Source organism: Myotis brandtii, unplaced genomic scaffold (genome assembly GCF_000412655.1).
Source record: "Myotis brandtii unplaced genomic scaffold, ASM41265v1 scaffold321, whole genome shotgun sequence".
NCBI lineage: Eukaryota > Metazoa > Chordata > Mammalia > Chiroptera > Vespertilionidae > Myotis > Myotis brandtii.
Window position 1 is genome coordinate 894,376 of NW_005362314.1, and position 19,722 is coordinate 914,097.

The 19,722-nt window shown below is 52.6% G+C and overlaps 2 protein-coding genes across 4 annotated transcripts in view; both read right to left on the reverse strand.

Annotated features, from left to right (window-relative positions):
* The window catches only part of CTXN1 (cortexin 1), a 1,083-nt gene extending 1,067 nt beyond the window's left edge, over window positions 1–16 (reverse strand). Inside the window, exon 1 of the mRNA XM_005870723.2 lies at window positions 7–16. Within this exon, the coding sequence (XP_005870785.1) occupies window positions 7–16 (10 nt within the window). The remainder of the gene's footprint in view (window positions 1–6) is intronic.
* Window positions 17–800: 784 nt separating this feature from the next.
* TIMM44 (translocase of inner mitochondrial membrane 44 homolog (yeast)) lies at window positions 801–18,216 on the reverse strand. Of its 3 annotated transcripts, XM_005870700.2 has the most exons (13): window positions 18,087–18,214; window positions 13,941–14,042; window positions 11,431–11,601; window positions 10,400–10,480; window positions 9,524–9,652; window positions 7,853–7,992; window positions 7,478–7,563; window positions 6,697–6,789; window positions 6,465–6,589; window positions 5,000–5,050; window positions 2,635–2,724; window positions 1,729–1,839; window positions 801–1,360 (listed from the first exon to the last, which is right to left on the reverse strand). In XM_005870700.2, exons 1-13 carry the CDS (start codon window positions 18,129–18,131, stop codon window positions 1,241–1,243), a joined length of 1,344 nt encoding a protein of 447 aa, XP_005870762.1. In that variant the 5' UTR covers window positions 18,132–18,214; the 3' UTR covers window positions 801–1,240. The 3 variants fall into 3 exon arrangements, with proteins under 3 accessions (XP_005870762.1, XP_014398746.1, XP_014398747.1); XM_014543260.1 differs by lacking the exon at window positions 13,941–14,042 and having other exon boundaries at window positions 18,087–18,215; XM_014543261.1 differs by lacking the exons at window positions 1,729–1,839; window positions 2,635–2,724 and having other exon boundaries at window positions 18,087–18,216.
* Between the last annotated feature and the right edge of the window lie 1,506 nt (window positions 18,217–19,722).

Consider the following 19,722-nt stretch of genomic DNA (forward strand, 5'->3'; position numbering starts at 1 on the left):
CCCCACCAGTAGGCATATCACCACGCGGGGACCCAACTCCGCACAGGTTAGGGAGCTGAGAGCGGAGACGGAGCCCCGACCTGGCCAGCCAGCACACAACAGGTGCAATCGCGCAGCCCTGGGACGCGGCATGGGATCCTTTCCCGTGCCCTGCTCGCTGTCATTGTTCTCGGCGTCCCGGGGACTCCTTTGCCCCACCACCCCTGCCTTTCCCCTCACCCTGGCCTCGACCGCGATGGGGACCGAGCGCCTGGCAGCCGTGTTCTCCTCCGGGACCCGCGCCGACTCTGCTCTCGGCCTCTCCCAGGCGATGGTGACGGCAGTGGCGGTCGGGACTCAGCCCACCCCCCCCGCTCCAGAAGCGGCAGAGACCGAGGCGGGCGAGGCGCGAGTGAGCCTGGCCGCCGCTGCTGTTTCCATAGCGACGGGGGCGGAGGCTGCGCAGGGAGCGGCGCACGGCAGCGACCCCGCCCCGGCCTCAGGATCACTTCTCAGGCCCAGCTCAGCTGCAGGCATCCAGGATCCCCACCCCTACAAGTACCCCAGATGCTCCGCCCAGATCTTAGCCCCTGCACTCCCTCAGCCCTAGGGATCCCAACCCCGAGACAGTTCATGGGAAAACTCCCTCGCTTTTCTTCTCACTGGTCCCCCCACCCCCACCCCCACCCCCCAGGAGTGCAGGGTCCTAACCAGACAAGGCATCCTTCTAGGTCCACAGTTTCTTCAGTGACCTTGACTGCTTCCCGTGACCATCTTGCCCACCCAGCCACACCAGTGACAGACATCTCAGATCACTCAAGTTGCTCTCCTGCACTTTGGTGTTTTATTATCACTTCCAAATCTCAGTCATACAGGTTAATAAGGGCACTGTTAATTTTTTTTTTAAATGAAGCTAAAACGGCCTCGATGATATGGCCAGTGGGCCCCACCACCTGTCCCCAGAGGAGTCCCTGGGCCAGAGCCTCTTCCTCTTGGCATTGTCTGGCCAGTGCGCCTTGTTGACTTTCCCTGCCAGCAACCCCTGAGCAGCAGAGGGGGGGTTCAGGGGCTGGCACTGTGGGGAGCAGCCCTCTACAGTTGCTGGCCATTCCCGGTCCAGCTGGTTCTACAACCACCCTAGCAGAGAGCAGTCCAGAGCTGACAGTCGTCCCCAGAGGTCTATTGCCACAGGTGGACATTCCCACCCTGTGCAGCTGCCCTGCGATGTACAGCCTGGAACCTCCGGTTGTGGCTGCCAAGCTCAGAGGACCTGCTCTGTACTGGAAGCGGAGATGTCCAGGAGCCGCCAGGCCGCATAAGGGTTGAGCTCATCCTGGTCCCGGCACAGTGCCCACACGTACAGCATGCGTAACACCTTGTCCTGCAGGAGTGGGAATGGGTATGAGCCTGGAGGCAGAGAGCAGCACAGCAGAATGAAGCTGCCAGGTCAGGACATGGGGGACACTGGGGGACCAGGGAGAGGTGTTGGAGTGTGGGTCTGGGGTCCAGAACAGAGGCTGGGACAGAGGCTAAAACTCAGGACTTGGTAAAACTGGACAAGTCAGTTGCCTTCTGACCTCCACCAGACCCAAAACAGGCCCTGGGACTTTTCAAGGTGCCATCCTGCTGTCCCCTCCCAGTCACAGAACTTCCTGGCTCTGAACTGCCACCTGTGTAGGTGGCTGGCCACTGCCATCCAACTGGTCCTGGGCTGGCTGCCTGCCCTGTCTAGCCCCCTCCCTCACTCACCGGGTTGCCCTCGACCACCTCGCCTTTGGCGTTCTTGATCACCATCACCAGCTGGGCGTGGAAGGTGACAATCAGCACGGGGCCCTGCTCCATCATCTTGCCCATGGCCAGCTGTGGGGGGAGCCAATGGGGTGGATGGGTATCACTGAACAGTCCCCCACCAATTCCCTGTTGCTCCCCTTGATGTGGAGACCCCCGTGTCCTGGGATGCTGCCAGGAGGAGCAGGGCACCTCAACATCTCAACTCATCACCCTGGAGGGACTCCGAGGAGCCACCCCAATCAGTACTCCAAGCCTGTCACCTCCTGCTGGCCTGTTTCTGTGTAGGCATTTCCCAGGAAACCCTTCCCATGGACAAATCCAAACCCTCTACTGTGAGATGGAGTCTGAACTTCTGAGAACCCATGAGGGCTCCCAACACCCTGGCAGCCTCTTGGTCCCCAGACTGGGGCTGTGCGGGGTGGGGGAGTGGGAGGGCAGCACACGCAAAAGGACCTCAGAGTTGGGTACCTCATACACAGGTCGGGGGAGGGAGGTTGGCGCTGGCATGCTTTTAGCCCAGAACAGGGAGGAAATGGGGGTGATTGTGGCAGAGCAGGTCTTTGGCAGCTGAGAAGTCCTGACAAAGCCCCCACCCTTCCTAGAAGGTGCAGGCATACCATCACCTTGAGGGACTCTGGAACCCTGATATCTGGGCAGCAGCAGCCCTTATGCCTACCACTTTCCTGAGAATATTCCAACCATAGGACTATGGAAAACTTTCACTGCAAGGGACCCTTGAGATCATTTAATCAAAGTGCCCACCTGTGATGGAACTCCTCCAGGGATGGGGAGCTCACTCCTCATGCTGATCAGTATGCTTTCCCAATCCCAGGGGACACCCAGCCCACCCGGAAAGTCACTTACGTCGACATTGTCAATGTCCAAGATACGGGAGTGGAACTGGAGGCCCAGCGCCTTGGCCTGCTGGATTGGGTGGGCCAGCTGGCTGTAGGTCTGCAACAAGAGGCCAACGTGCCCATCTGAGGACCACCCAAGACCAACCACACCAAGGCGCCACACCACAAGAGAGGGCTGGTGCACCGCTAATGCCTGCCCACCTTGGGCAGGTGCCAGCCTCCCAGAACATGCTTCCTGCAGGCGGCTCACGAACAGAATTTCCTGATTTCAGCTCTTGCACCTTCCAGAAATGGCCACAGTGCCTGGGTGTGCTAAGCCAGGAGCAGCAGATGCCAGGAGCATGGGTCCAAGTACAGAGGCTGGAGCCACCCATTGCTGGCCCAAGTCACACACTTCCTTCTTATTATAAAGACAGAGCTGTCAGGACCACCAAATGAAAGTGGTATTAATCAGCGCAGTAGGTAACTCCTCTGGAAAGCCACCTGAAATGCACTCGAGGGTTAAGTAGAGGCCTGCTTGGCTGATCTTAAATGCTCCCACATTTATCTCACTCCAAGTCTTGGCCTGGAATCAAACGCTTCTAGGATTTGCCCTAACCCATGGGTGGCTTTGAAACTAACTGCCTTGTTCTCACCGACTAGCCCTTTGTAGGTAGCTGACCATCGCAGGCAGCCTGTTCTCCCTACGGGGACAGTGGTGCCCCAAGTGACACTCTTAATCCCCTCGTGCCTATTCCCACACCCAAAACACAGCCTCTGGGACATGTGCAGCCTCATATCACAACAGGCAACCACAACAGAAGACATTCCAATAGAGAGAAAAATATGGGGCTCTTAAAGATGACATTTAAAAAAACACCTATGTGAGCAGCTATAATCTCAGCTGTGTTCCCAGGGGCACCAGCAGCTCTCTGGCAAAGAGAATCCGCCATGTCATAATGGTTCCAAAGCAAAAACAAAAAACAAACAAATAAACAAACAAAAAAAACACCTTGTACTGACTGCTGGATTAGTCACCATGCAGGGTGTGTTTAAAAAGAAAATCTAACAATTTCTCTGCTTTTTCCAAGTTGTTTTTGAGCTGGCACAGAACAGAATCGACCAAAAAAAGCCTCTGGATTGCTTAATACAAAGAAAATGGAAGCAAACACCCCATGAAGACACAGGTCAGGAAATGAGCAGGGTAAGGCGAGGTGGCGGGAGAAGATGGAAACCCTGAGGAGATGAGGCGGTTGCCAGGAACAGGGCAGACAGTGTAACACCTGACCCACCTCCTCATAGTCTAGCACTGCCTGTGGCCCTGGGACCCCTAACCCGGACCCCGGGGGAGCAGTGGGGCCTCATCAGGACCCATGGCTCCTCCCCAGGCAGGAAATTTTATCAATGTCTATTTTGATCTGTGTTCTGGGATCTTGAAGCAAGAATAGCTAATGAACTCATCTGGTGCTTTGTGTACCCTGGAACACTGCTTCTGTGTTCAAGCTGTACCCCACGGAACGGGGACAACGGTGTGACTCTGGCTCAGGAAAGGAGGTGACGGAGGCCATTGGGGCCTCCAAATGCTCTTTCTCCAGCACCCATGGGCTCCGGGGGAACATCTAATGCAGCTCAGAGTTATTCATTGTCCATTTCCACCTGACCCCTGGGCCCCCAGCCTATACCCCAGGCCATCCTGGCCACGAGACCTTGCTACATGTCACTTAGGGCCACCTAAAACAGGGCAGATAGGCCACACTGAAAACTCACCTTACTCAGATGCTTCTCTTATCATCACCTTTCTCTCCTATGAGCCTTCTTAAACCAGAATTAGGATGGAGGAAGGGTTCTGGATGACAAGGCAGGAGGACTGACCTAGTCCCAGGCCATCCTTTAGGCCAAGTAAGGGAAGAAAGAGCAAGCTGGAAGGACCATTCCTGACTAGTTTACCTTAGAACAGTGGTTCTCAACCTTCTGGCCCTTTAAATACAGTTCCTCATGTTGTGACCCAACCATAAAATTATTTTCGTTGCTACTTCATAACTGTAATGTTGCTACTGTTATGAATCGTAATGTAAATATCTGATATGCAGGATGGTCTTAGGCGACCCCTGTGAAAGGGTTGTTCGACCGCCAAAGGGGTTGTGACCCACAGGTTGAGAACCGCTGCTCTAGAAGGACCAGCCACCAGGCCCTCGGTGAGTCTTGCAAATTATGTGGTATGATGTGCATAAGGGACAGAAGGATCTGTGCCTCTGAGCATGTCAGACATAAGAACCTCCCTTTAACCAGGACACCAGGCCCTGTCATGCCTTTTCCAGACCAGCTGCTTAGCAGATCTCCTCCAAACTGTGATTTCTATTTAGGCCTAAATAGAGAAAAAGAAAAGTACTCACAGCTTCATAGCACCAGTCTTTGAGAATGTCAAGCTCTCCAGAAATCATGGCCTAAAAAGGAAAAGACAAAAAAAAAGTAAGAGAATGAGATTGGGCTTTTGAGGCAGAATATTGAAGGATGTTCTCCAATGAGATCCTTTCCTCAGCAGACCCCTTTGTGGTGGGGTCTGGTTGAGGAAGGATGGGGAAGTGGAGTCAGGCTGCAGCAAGGGGTGCCATCTCCCCAGGCCCCTGGGAGCAGAGCCTCTGCATGTGGCCCAGGGTGGGTCTCCAAAGACCTGGTAGAAGGAAGAGGAAGGTGGCAGTATGCCAAGCTCTCACCCTGGCAGGGAAATTGAACCAAGGAGGTGAGAAGCTGCTTTCTGCTTCCCCTGGGGATAAAGCTTTGGATGGTGAGGCTCATATAGGGAGGGGGGAATAGGGGCTGATTCCAGGAACCTGGAATCAGGGCTGAGAGGAGCCCAGAAAAGGGAGGGGGAGCCAGGTGCCTGTGGGAAACTGTAGGTAGGCCGAGTGCGGAGCCACCCTTACCTTGGAAGAAACTGCCTGAGCTTGGACTGCTGCTTTCAGGAATCACCCCACTCCCACCTCTGCCCAGCCCAGCCCAGCCCAAAGTGGCATGAGGGACCTGGGCAATCAGAGGAGGGAGAGGGGACCACATGGAGGCTGGTGGGAGGGAGGTGACAGGCAGAGAGTACAGGCATCCACATGAAGTGAGGGCTTTTCTTTCATCCTACTAGGGGCCTCCCAAAGGCCTGGTTTGGCTCGGCTAGAGGTTGGGGGCTGTAAATGGGTAGAGAAAAGGCAGCTGACAGGGACAGGGGCCTCATGGAGGGTGGGACTTTGAGCAAGCCACCCCATCCTCACTTCTGAGGCAAAAGGAGGTGCAAGGGGAGCAGAAAATGGGATTCAGGATTCCTAGGGAGACCTACAGGAAGAGGGAAGAGAGCCCCCTGCTGCCCCAGTAGCCCTGGTCTGGCTCCATGTCTTGAGGATCTGGTTGGAGCTCACATGCATCCCCCCAAGCCTTCCTCATGGCTCACCCCAAGAGCCAGCAGCCAGCTTCTCCCTGACTCCTGAAAGGCCTCTAGCATCTGGAAGACAAACACCTGACCCCTGACAGCCACAAGGGAATAGCTTCAGGCAGAGAACATGAGGGAAACAAAATGGAAAGGGAGACTGAGTCCTAGAGGCAGACACACGCCGTGGGTCAGGGCCACCACCACTAGGACCAGAGCGGGCTATGGGCAACAGATGCCTTCTCAGAGGTATTTGATGGACAAGGCCTGGGAGTGGGGGTGCTCACGCTCTGAAGACTGAAGCCTCATCTCTGCTGAGAAAACACTCTCCTTAGCTAAACATCCCTGGGGGAACTTTCTGATCTGGTCTCAGGTTGGTGGTACACCAAAGGCAGGGCAGTGAGGACAGGACACCTGAGGACTGGCCTTCAGGGTTGGGCACCCACCTCCAGGACGTTGGGGATGATGTCATTCTCACACTGCTGCAGGAACCGCTCCTTGTCAAAGGCTGGATCCACACGTAGGATCTCTGTGAGCACCTCGGACATCTCTGTCTTCGAAAACAGACCCCCTGGGGGCAGCCAAGCCTGGAGTAAGTAGGGGTGCTGGGAACCCCTCCCTGCTGTCAGCCCAGCGGTGTGGGGATGGGGCAAGATGGTCCTGAAGCCACCCACTCACCCAGCAAGTCTGTGACCTTATCTGTCAGTGCACGGGAGGCCCGGATGAGTGTGTTGTCACTCTCGTCATACCTCATCTTCATCTCGAAGAACCCTGAGGAGACGGGTCAGGGGTCAGGGGTCAGGGCTCCCTTCCAGAAACATATGCCTCGGCCTGACTTCTGGGAGCTCCTCGTGGTCTGTGTGACTGCTCCAGACACAGGCGGGGTAAATGAGAAGACCACTCTTGAGCTTGCTTCCTCAGCTATGCAGACTGGGCAGCCAACCTACCTCAGGGGCTGCAGAGACCGCTCAGCTGTGGGCCTGGGGGTGGGGGTGGGGGATGCAAACAAGGAAACACAGCCTCTAGGATGGTGTGGCCCCACTATGTCAGCATCTGGGAAGCTCCATGCGCCAGCAAGAGCAGATAACTCCAGGGCCCCGAGTAGGCTTGGGCTCTATCTGCACCAGGGTTCCTGGCCTTCTGGCCTTCCTAATGATGAAGTGTCTCTCAGTATCCACAGCTACATCATCAGGGAGGACACTGTGCCTAGTCACCCTGCTCTGACAATGGCCAAGAGGGTGACCCAGCCCTAATGGCAATGTCCCTGCCCACTGGCCACCTCGAGGCCAGTGCCCCACTGCTCACTCAGAGTAACCCTGCAGAAATAAGTGGTCCTCTCTGACTCCAGTCTCCTCCTCTGTAAAATGGGGGTCGGCTGTGCCAAGCCTGAGGAGTGCTCAGGAAGTGTCCCCTGTCACAGCCTTGCTGTCAGCCATGTGTTGGTGACATGAACACTCACGGTTGAACACCACATTGTTGTCCCTGAAGTCCTTCCACTGCTGATACCACTTGGAGTCCTTGTGCAGCACGACTCCCAGGGCATCCCTGGAGAAGATGGGGTGGTTGGTGAGCAGTTGCTGGGGAGTCACTGGGCCCAGGCCCATTGCTGTGGGGAGGAGGGCCCAAGCTCAGGGGCTTTGGTGACCCCATCCTCATCCCTCAGCTTCCTGTCTTCTCTATTCCCCTTCCCACCTCCTACCCTCCCACAAATTCTCTCAAGGGAGCCAGAGAACCTGGAGCAGAAAACAACTCAATAACTGACTTGTGTGGAACTTTTGTGAGCCTGAAGGGGAGGCAGTGAGGAGAATCCCGGGCCAGGCGGCCTGGTACCTACTCATTGGGCTCAAACACTTTCTCTTCCTTGAACTTCTCTCCAGCAAACTCCTTCCTTTTCCTGAGCCGTTCGGGCCTGCGGTAGGGCCCGGTCTGGCCCAGGACACTTTCATCGATCTCCTTTTTCACTGACTCCACCCCCTGGAGGAGAGTAAAGCTTGGGGTGGGTACTGGGGACCTTCCTGACACCCACAGATCAGTCTCAGTCGGTGCACAGTTGTGTCTAAAGTCAGGGAGTGTATGCTGTGAACCCCAACCTCAGGCCCGATGGTACTCTGGGGCCTCCCCTTCCCCAGGTCTTTTGGTCACCTGGCCCACATCATCCACCTGGCCTAGCAACAACATGCCTGAGACTCAAAGGGCTGACTTCTGCCCCCTCCCCATCCAGGAGCAGCAGACATGCCTTCCCCCGCACCCAGATGACCCTCAGATTCTGAGACCCATACCCCACTCTCCCTGGAACCAGGCGGGCATCCTAAGTTCTGCCTCTGCCCCACTCTCCCGATTCAAGCAGACCCAAAGTCTGTGGGTCCACCTCCCCAAATCTCTCGAACCCATTTCCCCTCCCTCCACCCCAAGGGCAGCTCCATCAAGGCCTCCCAAGACACTCTCAGGACTCCTCTGTGCCGGTACCAGAGTCCAGACTGGAAAGCTGTGCCTCTTCCACACCCAATACAGTCATACTTCAGTTTATTGCACTTCACACATATTGTTTTTTTATAAATTAAAGGTAAGACCCTCTACCAGTAAAAAGATTACAACTTGCTGAAGGCTCAGATAATGGTATTTTTTTTAGCAATAAAAAATTAAGGTCTATACATTGTGATTTGAGACATAATGCTATAGCACATGTAACAGATTACAGTACAGTGTAACGTAACTTTTGAATGCACTGGGAAACCACACCACTTCTATGGCTGGCTTTATTGTGATATTCACTTTAGTCAATGGTCTAGAACCAATCCTACAATATCTCTGAGGTCTACCTATATCCTTCTTTGGTTTCTTGTCACTTTCTGGAGGAAACCTTAAGTCCTCTGGGTGGCCTGCAGGACCGTTCCAATGGTCTCTGCTTTCCCTTGGCCTCCCTCTGAGACCCCTGCATTTGCTCTGACTATGCCAGGTGGCGAGGGATATACCAAGCAGACTGTACTTGCACCCCTCCACAGGACTGGCTCCCTCTGTCTACAACCCCTTCCCTGTGTGTTTCTCTGTCACATGTCACTCAGGAACTGCCTGACCCCTTTTCTGTCCCCCCAAACCCTTCGAGAGTCGGAACTCGGACTTTGTCTTCTGTGGCTCCCGTGGCCAGCAGAGGCCCTGGCATGTGGTACGGTTCAATAACTGTTACTGGAATGAATTCAGGACCTCAGTCACCCCCAGTGCAACAGAACTCTGGGTTATGGACATTGCTTAGGGTGTTAGCAGCTGAGAGTGTGCGAGAGGCTCTCTCAGTGCATTAACCTGAAGCTCCATAGGGGCTGTGACTTGCCGAAGGTCACCCAGCCAGGAGGCAGCAGGACCTGAAACCTCAAGTGGGCTCTCCTCACCAATCCCACTGCACTCCCTTCAGTGCAGCCAGCCTTCTCTGGAGTTGAGCTCTGAGGTGGGAACCCTGGCTCTCAGCTTCAGAGAGGGCCAGAGCCCACGCAGGCCCCAGCATCTAACTCACCTGGGAGAGGGCTTTGAAGGCCCCACCCTTGGACACCGACTCAGCAGACTGCTTGGCAGTCTTGGCTGCTTCCTCCACACCCTCCTTGATTTTCCGGCCAAGGTCACTTTTACTGACTTCGTCAAGACTCTACTGAGACAGAAAAGGGAGAGGGTGTCAGCGCAGTACCCTTGGAGACCCACAGGGGCGCCCCTGGAACCAAGGCCAATCCTTAACCTCCAAAGGGTGGGTGGGAACAGGCACTCTGAACTCATCTGGCTCCTCAGGCCCCAAGACTTAGGCACACACATCTGAGAACACTGCCTACAATTTCCGGGGTGCTGTTCCCTGGGTCAACTGGCCTTTTCCCAGAATGGGAAGGAGCTCCAAGTCTTCATAGAATGCCACAGAGCAGCAGTCCAGGGAGAGGGAGTGAGAAAGAAAGTGAGGGTGTGCCCAGTATTGGGCCTAGAACCTGCAAAGTCCTGCCTCCCCTCTCCTGCCCACAACAACAGAACCAATAAGAAGAAAGACCCCACACCGTGGCGGGGAAGGCAGGGAATCTCAACCTCATATCTACTCTCCCCTGGGGGCGAACTATCTCCTCCCCTTCTGTTTTTAGGCAGGCAGAATAAAACCTTTATTTTACCCTCGTGTCCTGGCTGGTGGACCATTCACTTCTAACTTAAGTAATAAACTGCCTGGCAGGTGGGCAAGTGTGACTTCCCTTCCTTCCTGAGGGGTGTTGTGTATTTGAACTCTGGAAGCCACCATGCCAGGCTGGCTCTCCCCTTGTTAGCTGCCCAGCTCCCGAGTCATGTCTGCATGACCCCATGGTGAGGCACAGATGGGCCATGGGGGCTATGGCAGGAAACTGAGGGACCCAGAGGCCATTACCTCCTTCACAGTGCCAGTGATAGCCCCCAACTTCTTCTTGATCACCTCACTTGTCCGCACGGTTTCGGATTCAATGGTTTTCTATAGAAAGGATGTTGTTTCCTTTTGTTACTATATAGCAGTTACCAGAGAGCCAAAAGACCAAAGAAACATTTTCTCAGCAGCCCCTACCTCCCCCAAACTTCACCTCTCCATCCCCCTCTAACCCACCCCACTGCCTGGTCTGTGGGTCTCAGCAGCTGAAGGCCAACTAGGACCCTCCTAAGCACAGGAGGCCTTGGTCCTGAATCTTTCTCTGGGTGGCAGGGGCTGGTCTTGCCTGTCAGCTTGTCAGTATTCTCCTTCCCCACTTTGCCCCCCACCCAGTCACCAGTCACTGCAGCATTTCCCACACCCCAGCCACCCCACCCAACCTTAGCCTGCTCTGCCCCCAAAGGACTCCTCAGCCCAACCCCGACTTTAATGAAAGGGTGTTCTTCCCTTGGGTTGAGTTCCCACACAGGTAGTCACATCTATTTGAGAGATTTGGGGGGACACTCAGAGGGAACAGGGCTTGTACACAGCCTGGGAGGGGGCCTAGGGCAGTGCACCCCCACTCAGTGCAGCTACTTGTTAAGAGGTGGAAATGGTAATTAGTAATTATACAAGCACCCTGAGGCACATTCTATCCATTTCACTCAGAGGACCTATGATCAGGAGGCTCTTAGGAGCAGCTCACCTCAAACCCAGTGCTTGAGGGGTCACAAGGGGTCTTTGGAGCTGGAGATTCTAACCCAGCAGGTAGAGAGGGCCCTGCATTTCTCACCAGCTCCCAGAAGCCAATGCTGTACTATGTCACTACAGAACTGGAAAGCTGGATGATCCATTCTTGTCCCCTAGGCAGCTATCATCACTGAGGTGAACTCAGCTCCACAAAAGCTGCTCTTCCCCCAATCACACCTGCACTGAGCTCCATGCACTGTCTGGGACCAGGAAAATCCTGGCTCTGAAAGTAAGTGCCCACTGAGGGAGACACAAGCAAAGGGACTCACATATTTCCTTCTGGCTTCCTGGAGCGCATCTGACTCTTCCAACTTCCGGGCCTCATCTCGGAATTTTTTTATACTTTCTTTCATTTCTTTGTTTTTGGCTAACTCTTGTTTGATATTATCTAGCAAGCCAGAGAGAAAGCCTTTTCGGTTTCCAGAAGAATAGGATTTGAACTGGAAAGATGTAAAAGGAATAAAGGATTTTTAATTTTCTCCTTTTTGTTTATGCAGGTTTAACAATACAAGACAAATTTAAAAAGTACAGACATCCAGACAACAAAGTATTATCCTATATAATAAAAGCCTAATATTCAAATCGAACAGCAGAATGACTGGCAGAACGACCGGTCGCTATGATGCGCACTGACCACCAAGGGGCAGATGCTCAATGCAGGAGCTGCCCCCCTCCTTCTGGCCCCGACCAGCCATGGCGGTGTGGGCGGGCCAGGCCAGCCAAGGTGGGTGCCAGCGGGGGACCCTACCCATGCACGAATTTCATGCACCAGGCCTCTAGTTTAGCAACAAAAAGAAGTGAGCTATCAAGCCATAAAAAGACCTAAAGGAAACTTAAAAGCATGTTATTAAATTAAAGAAGCCAGTCTGATTCCAACTCTATGAAATTCTGGAAAAGGCAAAACTTTGGGTTTGGGATAAACAGACAGGACACAGGATTACTAGGGCAGTAGAAATTATTCTGTATAATACTATAATGATGAATACAAATGATTATATTTGCCAAAACTCATAGAATGTACAACACAGAGTGATCCTAATGTAATCTATAGACTTCAGTTAATAATAATGTATCCATATCAGCTCACCAGTTGTAACAAATGTCCCACCCTGATACAAGATGTGAATAACAGGGAAACTGTGCTGAGCGGGAGAGGAGGTATATGTGAACTCTCTGTACTTTCTGCTCAATTTTTCTGTGAATCTAAAACTGTTTAAAAAAAAAAGTCTATTAAAAATAAAACATAATGCCAGGCTCCTTCTCCAACAGAGGAAACACTGGAAAAGAAACAGGAGCAGCTTGGAATCCTCCTGGGGATTCAAACATGCTCACCCAAGGCCAAGGTCAACACCAAAGGGGCTCATGACCCAAAACTGAATTTGAAGAATTCTGTGGCCCCTACTCCCAAAGGGGGCTGGCACAGGGCCCTGCTCTCCGGGCTTTTGGGGCCAGGTAACTTCTTCGTTTGGGGCCACTCCCAAGTTTCCATTTGGGACTTACATGTCACCCAAAGGCCTGCACACTGGTCCAAATCTCCCTCTTGGCCCATAGGATCACAGTCACCGAGAGCTCAAGCTCAAAATTCCCCTCCACCCAACACACCCAGAGGCCAGACTCTAAAAGAGGCCCTGCTCCAGGAACAAGCCACAGTGTTGTACACTGCTTAAGACACAGGGTCAGACAGAACCAGGTTTAGATCCCTGCTTTGGCACTTATGTAACTAAGAGCACGCTCAGAGAAGAGAATGCTTAAAGAATGATTGTGAGAGAGTCAAGTCATAGTGAAGTGGCTGAGTGTGCTCAGCTGCTCCTACCACTTCCACAATGTGTTGGGTATGCTGCCATGGTTGGGGGCTCACTTTACCGATTTCAAGAGCAACTGCCTCCCCGGCCCATCCAGCCCCAGGGAAAGTTTTGACAAGCTCAGGGCTACTCCACAGGAAAGGCGGCCTGGCCTTGTCTAGATGCACCCTGGCAGGCTGCTGTCTTGTCTAGATGCACCCTGACCAGCCTTTCTCTCCACAGGACTCCAAGTTCTAAAAACATCAGGGACTATGCCACCTTGCAGCAGCCCTGACACTCGCTCAGGGGCTACAAACTGCAGTTGGGATTGGACAAGTAAAGGGAAGGGCCACAGGGCCTGTCCCATGCCTGTAACAGCACCAGGAGAGGATCAGGGAGATAAAGCCTGAGCAAGGCAGGCACAGGAAACTAGCTGTCTGCATGGAAACAGCTGAGATGAGCCTGGAAAGGAGAGTGGGCTGCCCAATGCAGACTGGGGAAGAATGTTAGGTTTTGGGCTTTGCTCCCTGGTCGTGAGGCACCAACAGAAGCATGGTTAAAGGGGAGTGACAGGGAGGGCAAAGCTCTAGAAAATGCTAATGTGAAGAACAACATAAAGGATGGGGGAGATGTAGCCTGGAGAAACTAAGCCCCAGGATATGATGGTTGACACTGGAGTTGCTCAAATGCTTATAAGGCTGTCACCTAGAAAAGGAACAGCCTTGCGCAGTGAAGGACCCACTGGTAGAAACCACAAAGGACGCCTTTCTAGCCATCAGGTGACACATTGTGCTACTTTGTGAGGCAGGGTTTCTAGCCCTGACAATGCTGAGCACTTTAGGGATATGGAGAAGACTAGGCATTTAGGCTCTGTAACTCCCAAGGCCTTAGATATGGAATGCCTGGCAATATGGGCAACATCCTGGAGCCCTCTTTGTTGTCAACTAGCTCTGATTTTTCAGGCCTCCCCCTCTGTCTGCTTGATCTGAGTTACTCACCAGGGGCAGCTCTCCATTTGGCCTGCGTATCTGATAGGTACCACGGGGTAGTGGCACTAGATTGTGGCTGGACAGAAACTGGACGCCACTGCCGAGGCATCTCTAATTGGGGGAGAAAAGAGAAAGATCCATTCAGATAAGAGGGTAACTAGGAAGTAAATAGGCCACACTAAAAAAGCAGGAGTTGCCTGAGACTCATTTGCCAATTTTTAAAAAAATATATATTTTTATTGATTTCAGAAAGGAAGAGAAACATCAATAATGAAAATCAGCCGCCTCCTGCACGCCCCCCAGTGGGGGTCGAGCCCGCAACCCAGGCATATGCCCTCGACCGGAATCAAACCAGGGACCCTTCAGTCTGCAGGATAATGCTCTAGCCACTGAGCTAAACCAGCTAGGGCTCGTTCGCCAATTTTTATCCCATGACTGCCACTTGCTAAACGCTCCACAATCTTCCCAAATTCTGAGAAGCGAGTGGAATCTGGTGGGAAGAGAAAACACTGGATCTCCATCACCAGGGGCCATATCTACCCTCCCACCTCTGAACCTAGGGGAAACCAGACTGGTCCTAGGAAATGCCAATTTATGGTGGAACAAGGCTAAATCCCCAACTTAATCCCTTAGTCTGACAATAGGCAGGCTGAGTCTCAATGCTGATGGCAAGCAGTCTTTTCTCACAAGCCCACCCACTTCTACTTGCCTTGTAAGACCAGAGACCTGGGTATTAAGAGGTAAACACTGATAGCCCTGGCTAAGTAGCTCAGGTGGTTAGAAGAACATTGTCCCAATACACCAGAGTTGTGGGTTTGATCCCTAGTCAGGGCATATACAAGAATCAACCAATGAATGCATAAAATAAGTGGAACAACAAATAGATGTTTCTCTCTCTAAAATAAATTTTTAAAAAGAGCTAAACACTGATAACTTACTGTACCAGGCACAACCCTGGAATAAACCTACCATGTCCTGGTCCAGGGTCAGGCTATAAGCAGGGCAACTTAGGGAGTCACTTTGGCAAAGATGCTGCTAACCTAAGGGCTTATGCAGGTCCTGTTCAGTGTTGTATCCCAGAACCCAGCATGGAGCCGGGCACATTGATATCAATAGCCCGATAGAACTAAACTTTCTTCTTCATTTTTTTTTAAATAAATCTTTATTGTTGAAAGTATTACTTATGTTCCCTTTTTTCCCCCAATGACCCCCTCCAGCCCCCCCCTGTCCCCAACCCCAGGCCTTCACCCCCCTATTATCTGTGTCCATGGGTTATGAATATATATGCATACAAGGTCTTTGGTTGATTACCTCCCACCCACCCATCTCCTGCCTTCCCTCCAAGATTCTAAACTCTGTTCCATACTTCCATGTCTCTGAATCCACTCCATTCATCAGTTTATTTTGTTAATCAGACTCCACATGAGTGAGATCATGTGATACTTATCTTTCTCTGACTGACTTATTTCACTTAGCACAATACTCTCCAGGGCCACTGCTCTAAACCCTGATTCAAAAGACAAAGCCAATGAAAAAAATCAGTCCAAGACAACTTCTTTCTCCGGCACTCAGATTCCAATGGAATACTTTCCTTCCTCCAGAATCTGGCTCTGGAGTCAGAATGACCTCGGCTTTATGTTATAGCATAGTAAAAACTAGGAAAATTCCAGGAGAAGCAGAATAGGGAAACTGAGACAGTTAAACAGCAGTTTGTGTCCATCTAGTACAGTGGTTCTCAACCTTCTTAATGCCGCGACCCTTTAATACAGTTCCTCATGTTGTGGTGACCCCCAACCATAACATTATTTTCGTTGCTACTTCATAACTGTAATTTTGCTACTGTTATGAATCGTAATGTAAATATCTGATATGCAGGATGTATTTTCATTGTTACAAATTGAACATAATTAAAGCATAGTGATTAATCACAAAAACAATATGTAATTATATGTGTTTTCCGATGGTCTTAGGCGACCCCTGTGAAAGGGTCGTTTGACCCCCAAAGGGGTCTCGACCCCCAGGTTGAGAACCACTGATCTAGTAAATCCTATCTCCTAAAACTAGGACACGTAAGAGTAAACAGTTTACACTTCTCTTCCCCAACCAGAGGGTAAATAGCTTAAATCACCTTACTAGAAATCCAATTAAATGCCATTTGCCAACCACACCCAAGGACAGATAAATTAAGAGAATAAATCTCATTTTGGTACATCAGCAAAAGCTGATTAATATTTTACTGATCTACCCCTAAAACCTCCCCTAAAGGCCCAGCCTTTAAAACCCCTGCAAATGAAAGTGCAGGAAGCACCCCAGTGCCACTCATTCCCTTCCCCTTCTCCTTCAGCACCCCCTCACACACACAACCCCTCACATGTATCCCCTCAACTCCAAGGGACTTCATGGGCAGCGGTAGCTCCTCCAGGGCTAACCTCCTGAACCTGTCTCCAAGGCTCCCCTCTCCCCCTCTTTTTTCTGACTTACCAGGGAGCCAGAGCAGCCCAGCCTCTGCTCTCCTATTACTTCTTCTGTACCCTTCCTTGTTTCACTCTCCTAAGTATATTTTTGCTGCGGTCAATAAATTTTTGCTTGCTTTTCTATACTTTGTCTCATTTTGTTTTGTTTTTTAATCCTCACCCGAGGATATTTTTCCATTGATTTTTAGAGAGTGGAAGAGAGAGGGAAAGACAGAGAGAAACATCCATGGGAGAGAAACACATCGATTGGTTGCCTCCTGCATGTGCCCTGACCAGCCCAGGTGGGGAGGAGCCTGTAACTGAGGTACGTGCCCTTGACTGAATCGAACCCGAGACTCTTGATCTGCAGGCCTACACTCTACTAAGGGACCTCATGGGCAGCGGTAGCTCCTCCAAGGCTCCCTCCCCCTCTTTCCTCTGACTTCCCAGGAGCCAGGGCAGCCCAGCCTCGGCTCTCCTATTGCTTCTTCTGTGCCCTTCCTTGTTGCACTCTCCTAAGTATATTTTTGCTGCGGTCAATAAATTTTTGCTTGCTTTTCTATACTTTGTCTCATTTTGTTTTGTTTTTTAATCCTCACCCGAGGATATTTTTCCATTGATTTTTAGAGAGTGGAAGAGAGAGGGAAAGACAGAGAGAAACATCCATGGGAGAGAAACACATGGATTGGTTGCCTCCTGCACTACCAGGCCGGGAGGGGCCTGCAACTGAGGTCTGCGCCCTTGACCGGAATAGACCCCCGACCCTGGGGGGCGGGGGGGCTCTATCCACTGAGCCAACCCCGCTAGGGCTCTACACTTTGTTTCTCGACGGAAACCTTTCCCTCAAGAAGAACTGAGGGCTCCTCTCCTCATCTGCCCGGTAACATCTTTTTGGTTTAAACCACATAACCCAGGAGTTCGGGGCCATTGTCTCTCTCAGCTGGCCGGCTCCTCACTGCTCTCTTGGAGTGTATCTTCAAGAAATCCCACTTAGCTTTACTTTCATTTTTGTTGACCTTAAAATCTTTTCTGCGTGGACGGGAAGGACGAGAAGAACCGAGGTCCCACCGGTAAGCCCAGTTGGTAGCACTCGGACGGGGTCAGCCCCCCACTAGCTCAGACTGCGGGCAGGGTGCTTAGCCAGGTTGCCCCAGTGTCCTAACCTGTGAAACAGCGATAAGCAACAGCATCATCAAGTTCTATTTTCTGAGTGGATTTACACGCGCTGACCCCCACCGCAACTCCTGGGACAAAGTTCTTAGCAAGGCCAAGCTCTTCCTCCCACCCCTGCACTCGGACGGCCAGGAGGCAATGCAGGAGGTGCCCTCGGTGGAGGCGCTGGCATGTAAACGTGAGCCACGCTGTCACGGGTTTCTGCCTTCTCCTCGCTACTTCTCTCCTAGGCGCCAACCCCGTGGGGGCTGACCAGGAGGCGAGGACGGCGATCCGCTCCCGCCCCAGCCCCGCGCCACGCCGTTCCCGCCCGGCACGCTCGGCGCCCGCACTCAGGCCCAGCTCCGGGTCCCCTGCCCCGGCCTCAGCTGACCCACGATCCGACCCCACGCCTCTCGCGGAGACCAGGGAAAGGCCGAGGGGGCCAAAGGCCCGAGGAGAAGGGGACCCTAGAGGTCGTGGGCCGGGAGCTTCCTAAGATCAGCCATCCTCCAGCTCCCTCTCCCCCAGGCCCCACAGGTCTGCTCACCCGCGGGCAGCGGCACCAGCCTCTCCGCAGCGTCGCCGCCGCCATATTGGAGGACCCCGTGTGACCTTCTCTCCGCGCGGCCTGATAGTGTCATCCGTCGCGTCAGCCGGGAACGCCTAGGGCCTGGGACAAGCGGCCCTGATAGCGATGTTGAGGCGAGAAAATGACTCTGATTGGCTAGAACGCCCAGGGAGGCGGGCCTTGGAGTTAGGTCTCCGATAGGGGCGAGGCCTAACAGGGGGCGGGGAATTCCTGAAGAGCGAGGCCTCTGTTAGGACAGAATTTCGGAAGAGCGGGGCCTGCCGCTGGGTGTGGTCCGGGGGCGGGAGCTCCTGTGAGGCACAGACCTAGGGTTGGGTAAGACTACGAAGGGGCGGAGCCTGAGGCTGGGATTCTGTCCGGCGCAGAGATTCCCCCTAAACTCGCTGGGTGCCAGCGGCCGGAAGGACACAGGGGCCGAATGACCTACCGCAAGAACAGATTCAGTTGGAATCTGACTGATTGGCCAGCGAACCAGCCAGATAGGGATTGACTGGCTCTCACTGATAATGACTGGTTGACTGACAATGACGCCAGATGGGCAATTGAGTTGCTCCAAGAGCAAGAGGGAATGAGCCCACTTTTGTATAGCACTTTGGGAAGGCTCCTGGTGATTTTGGCCCAGAGCAGACGAGACCAGGCTGGTGTGGGTCACCCCTCCATCGATTCAGTGTGAACTGAGACACCTTGCCCTGAAGAAGCTCAGGCCAGCTGCTATTTCCCATTTAGAGAATGCCGCCACCAAGCTATTTGAGGCTGGGGAGAGAGAGGCAGGGAGGGTCTCTTGGGGAGTTAATGTATGCTGCGTTTGTCCTAGTTGAAGCTTTTTGCATTATTAAATAGTGATAAGGTCTATGGAACTTGAAAGAGTGCACATACACTCCCTGCTTCAGGGTTGGACTGACCTGTATTGGCTGTCCTTCAGGAGCCCCACCTAGGGGTGGGAGCAAGAGATATGTGTGCGCCACTCTGGCTTTGAAATGTTTTCATTCCAAGAGGAGCAAACTAGCTAAGAAGAAGGTTTGCGCTTTTAGCTGGATTTGGGACCATGGAGCTAGCCTAGGGCACACAAGGAGAATGTGTCAAACAGGCATATCCAAGGCCTAAAGGTAAAATGGAGGGAGAAGAGCCCTTATAGGAGACAGGGCAGGACTGCTCAACAGGTAGGAAGAGAACCTGGAGGGCCTTGGAGAAGGCAGATGGGGTAAGCAGTAGTGAATGCTGCAGAGAATGCAGGCAAAGCAGACCAGGCCAGAACTCTATCCATCATCCTTTAACTTTTACAATATGGAGGTCCTTGGTGAATTGAGCAAGAGGGTTTTGGTTAAATGGTGGCTGTGGAAACCAGAGTTCAGTGGGTTGAGTTTTTTGTTGTTGTTGTTTTTTACAGGGGTGTGCTGAAGCCAGTGTGTACTGGCTGGTGAGAGCCAACTGTCACATTTTTAGAAATTTTGGCTCAGCTTGTGTGGCTCAGTGGTTGAGTATCAATCCAGGAACCAAGAGGTCACTGGTTTGATTCCTGGTCAGAGCACATGCCCCGCTTGTGGGCTTGATCCCCAGTGGGGGGTGTGCAGGAGACAGCCAATCGATGATGTTT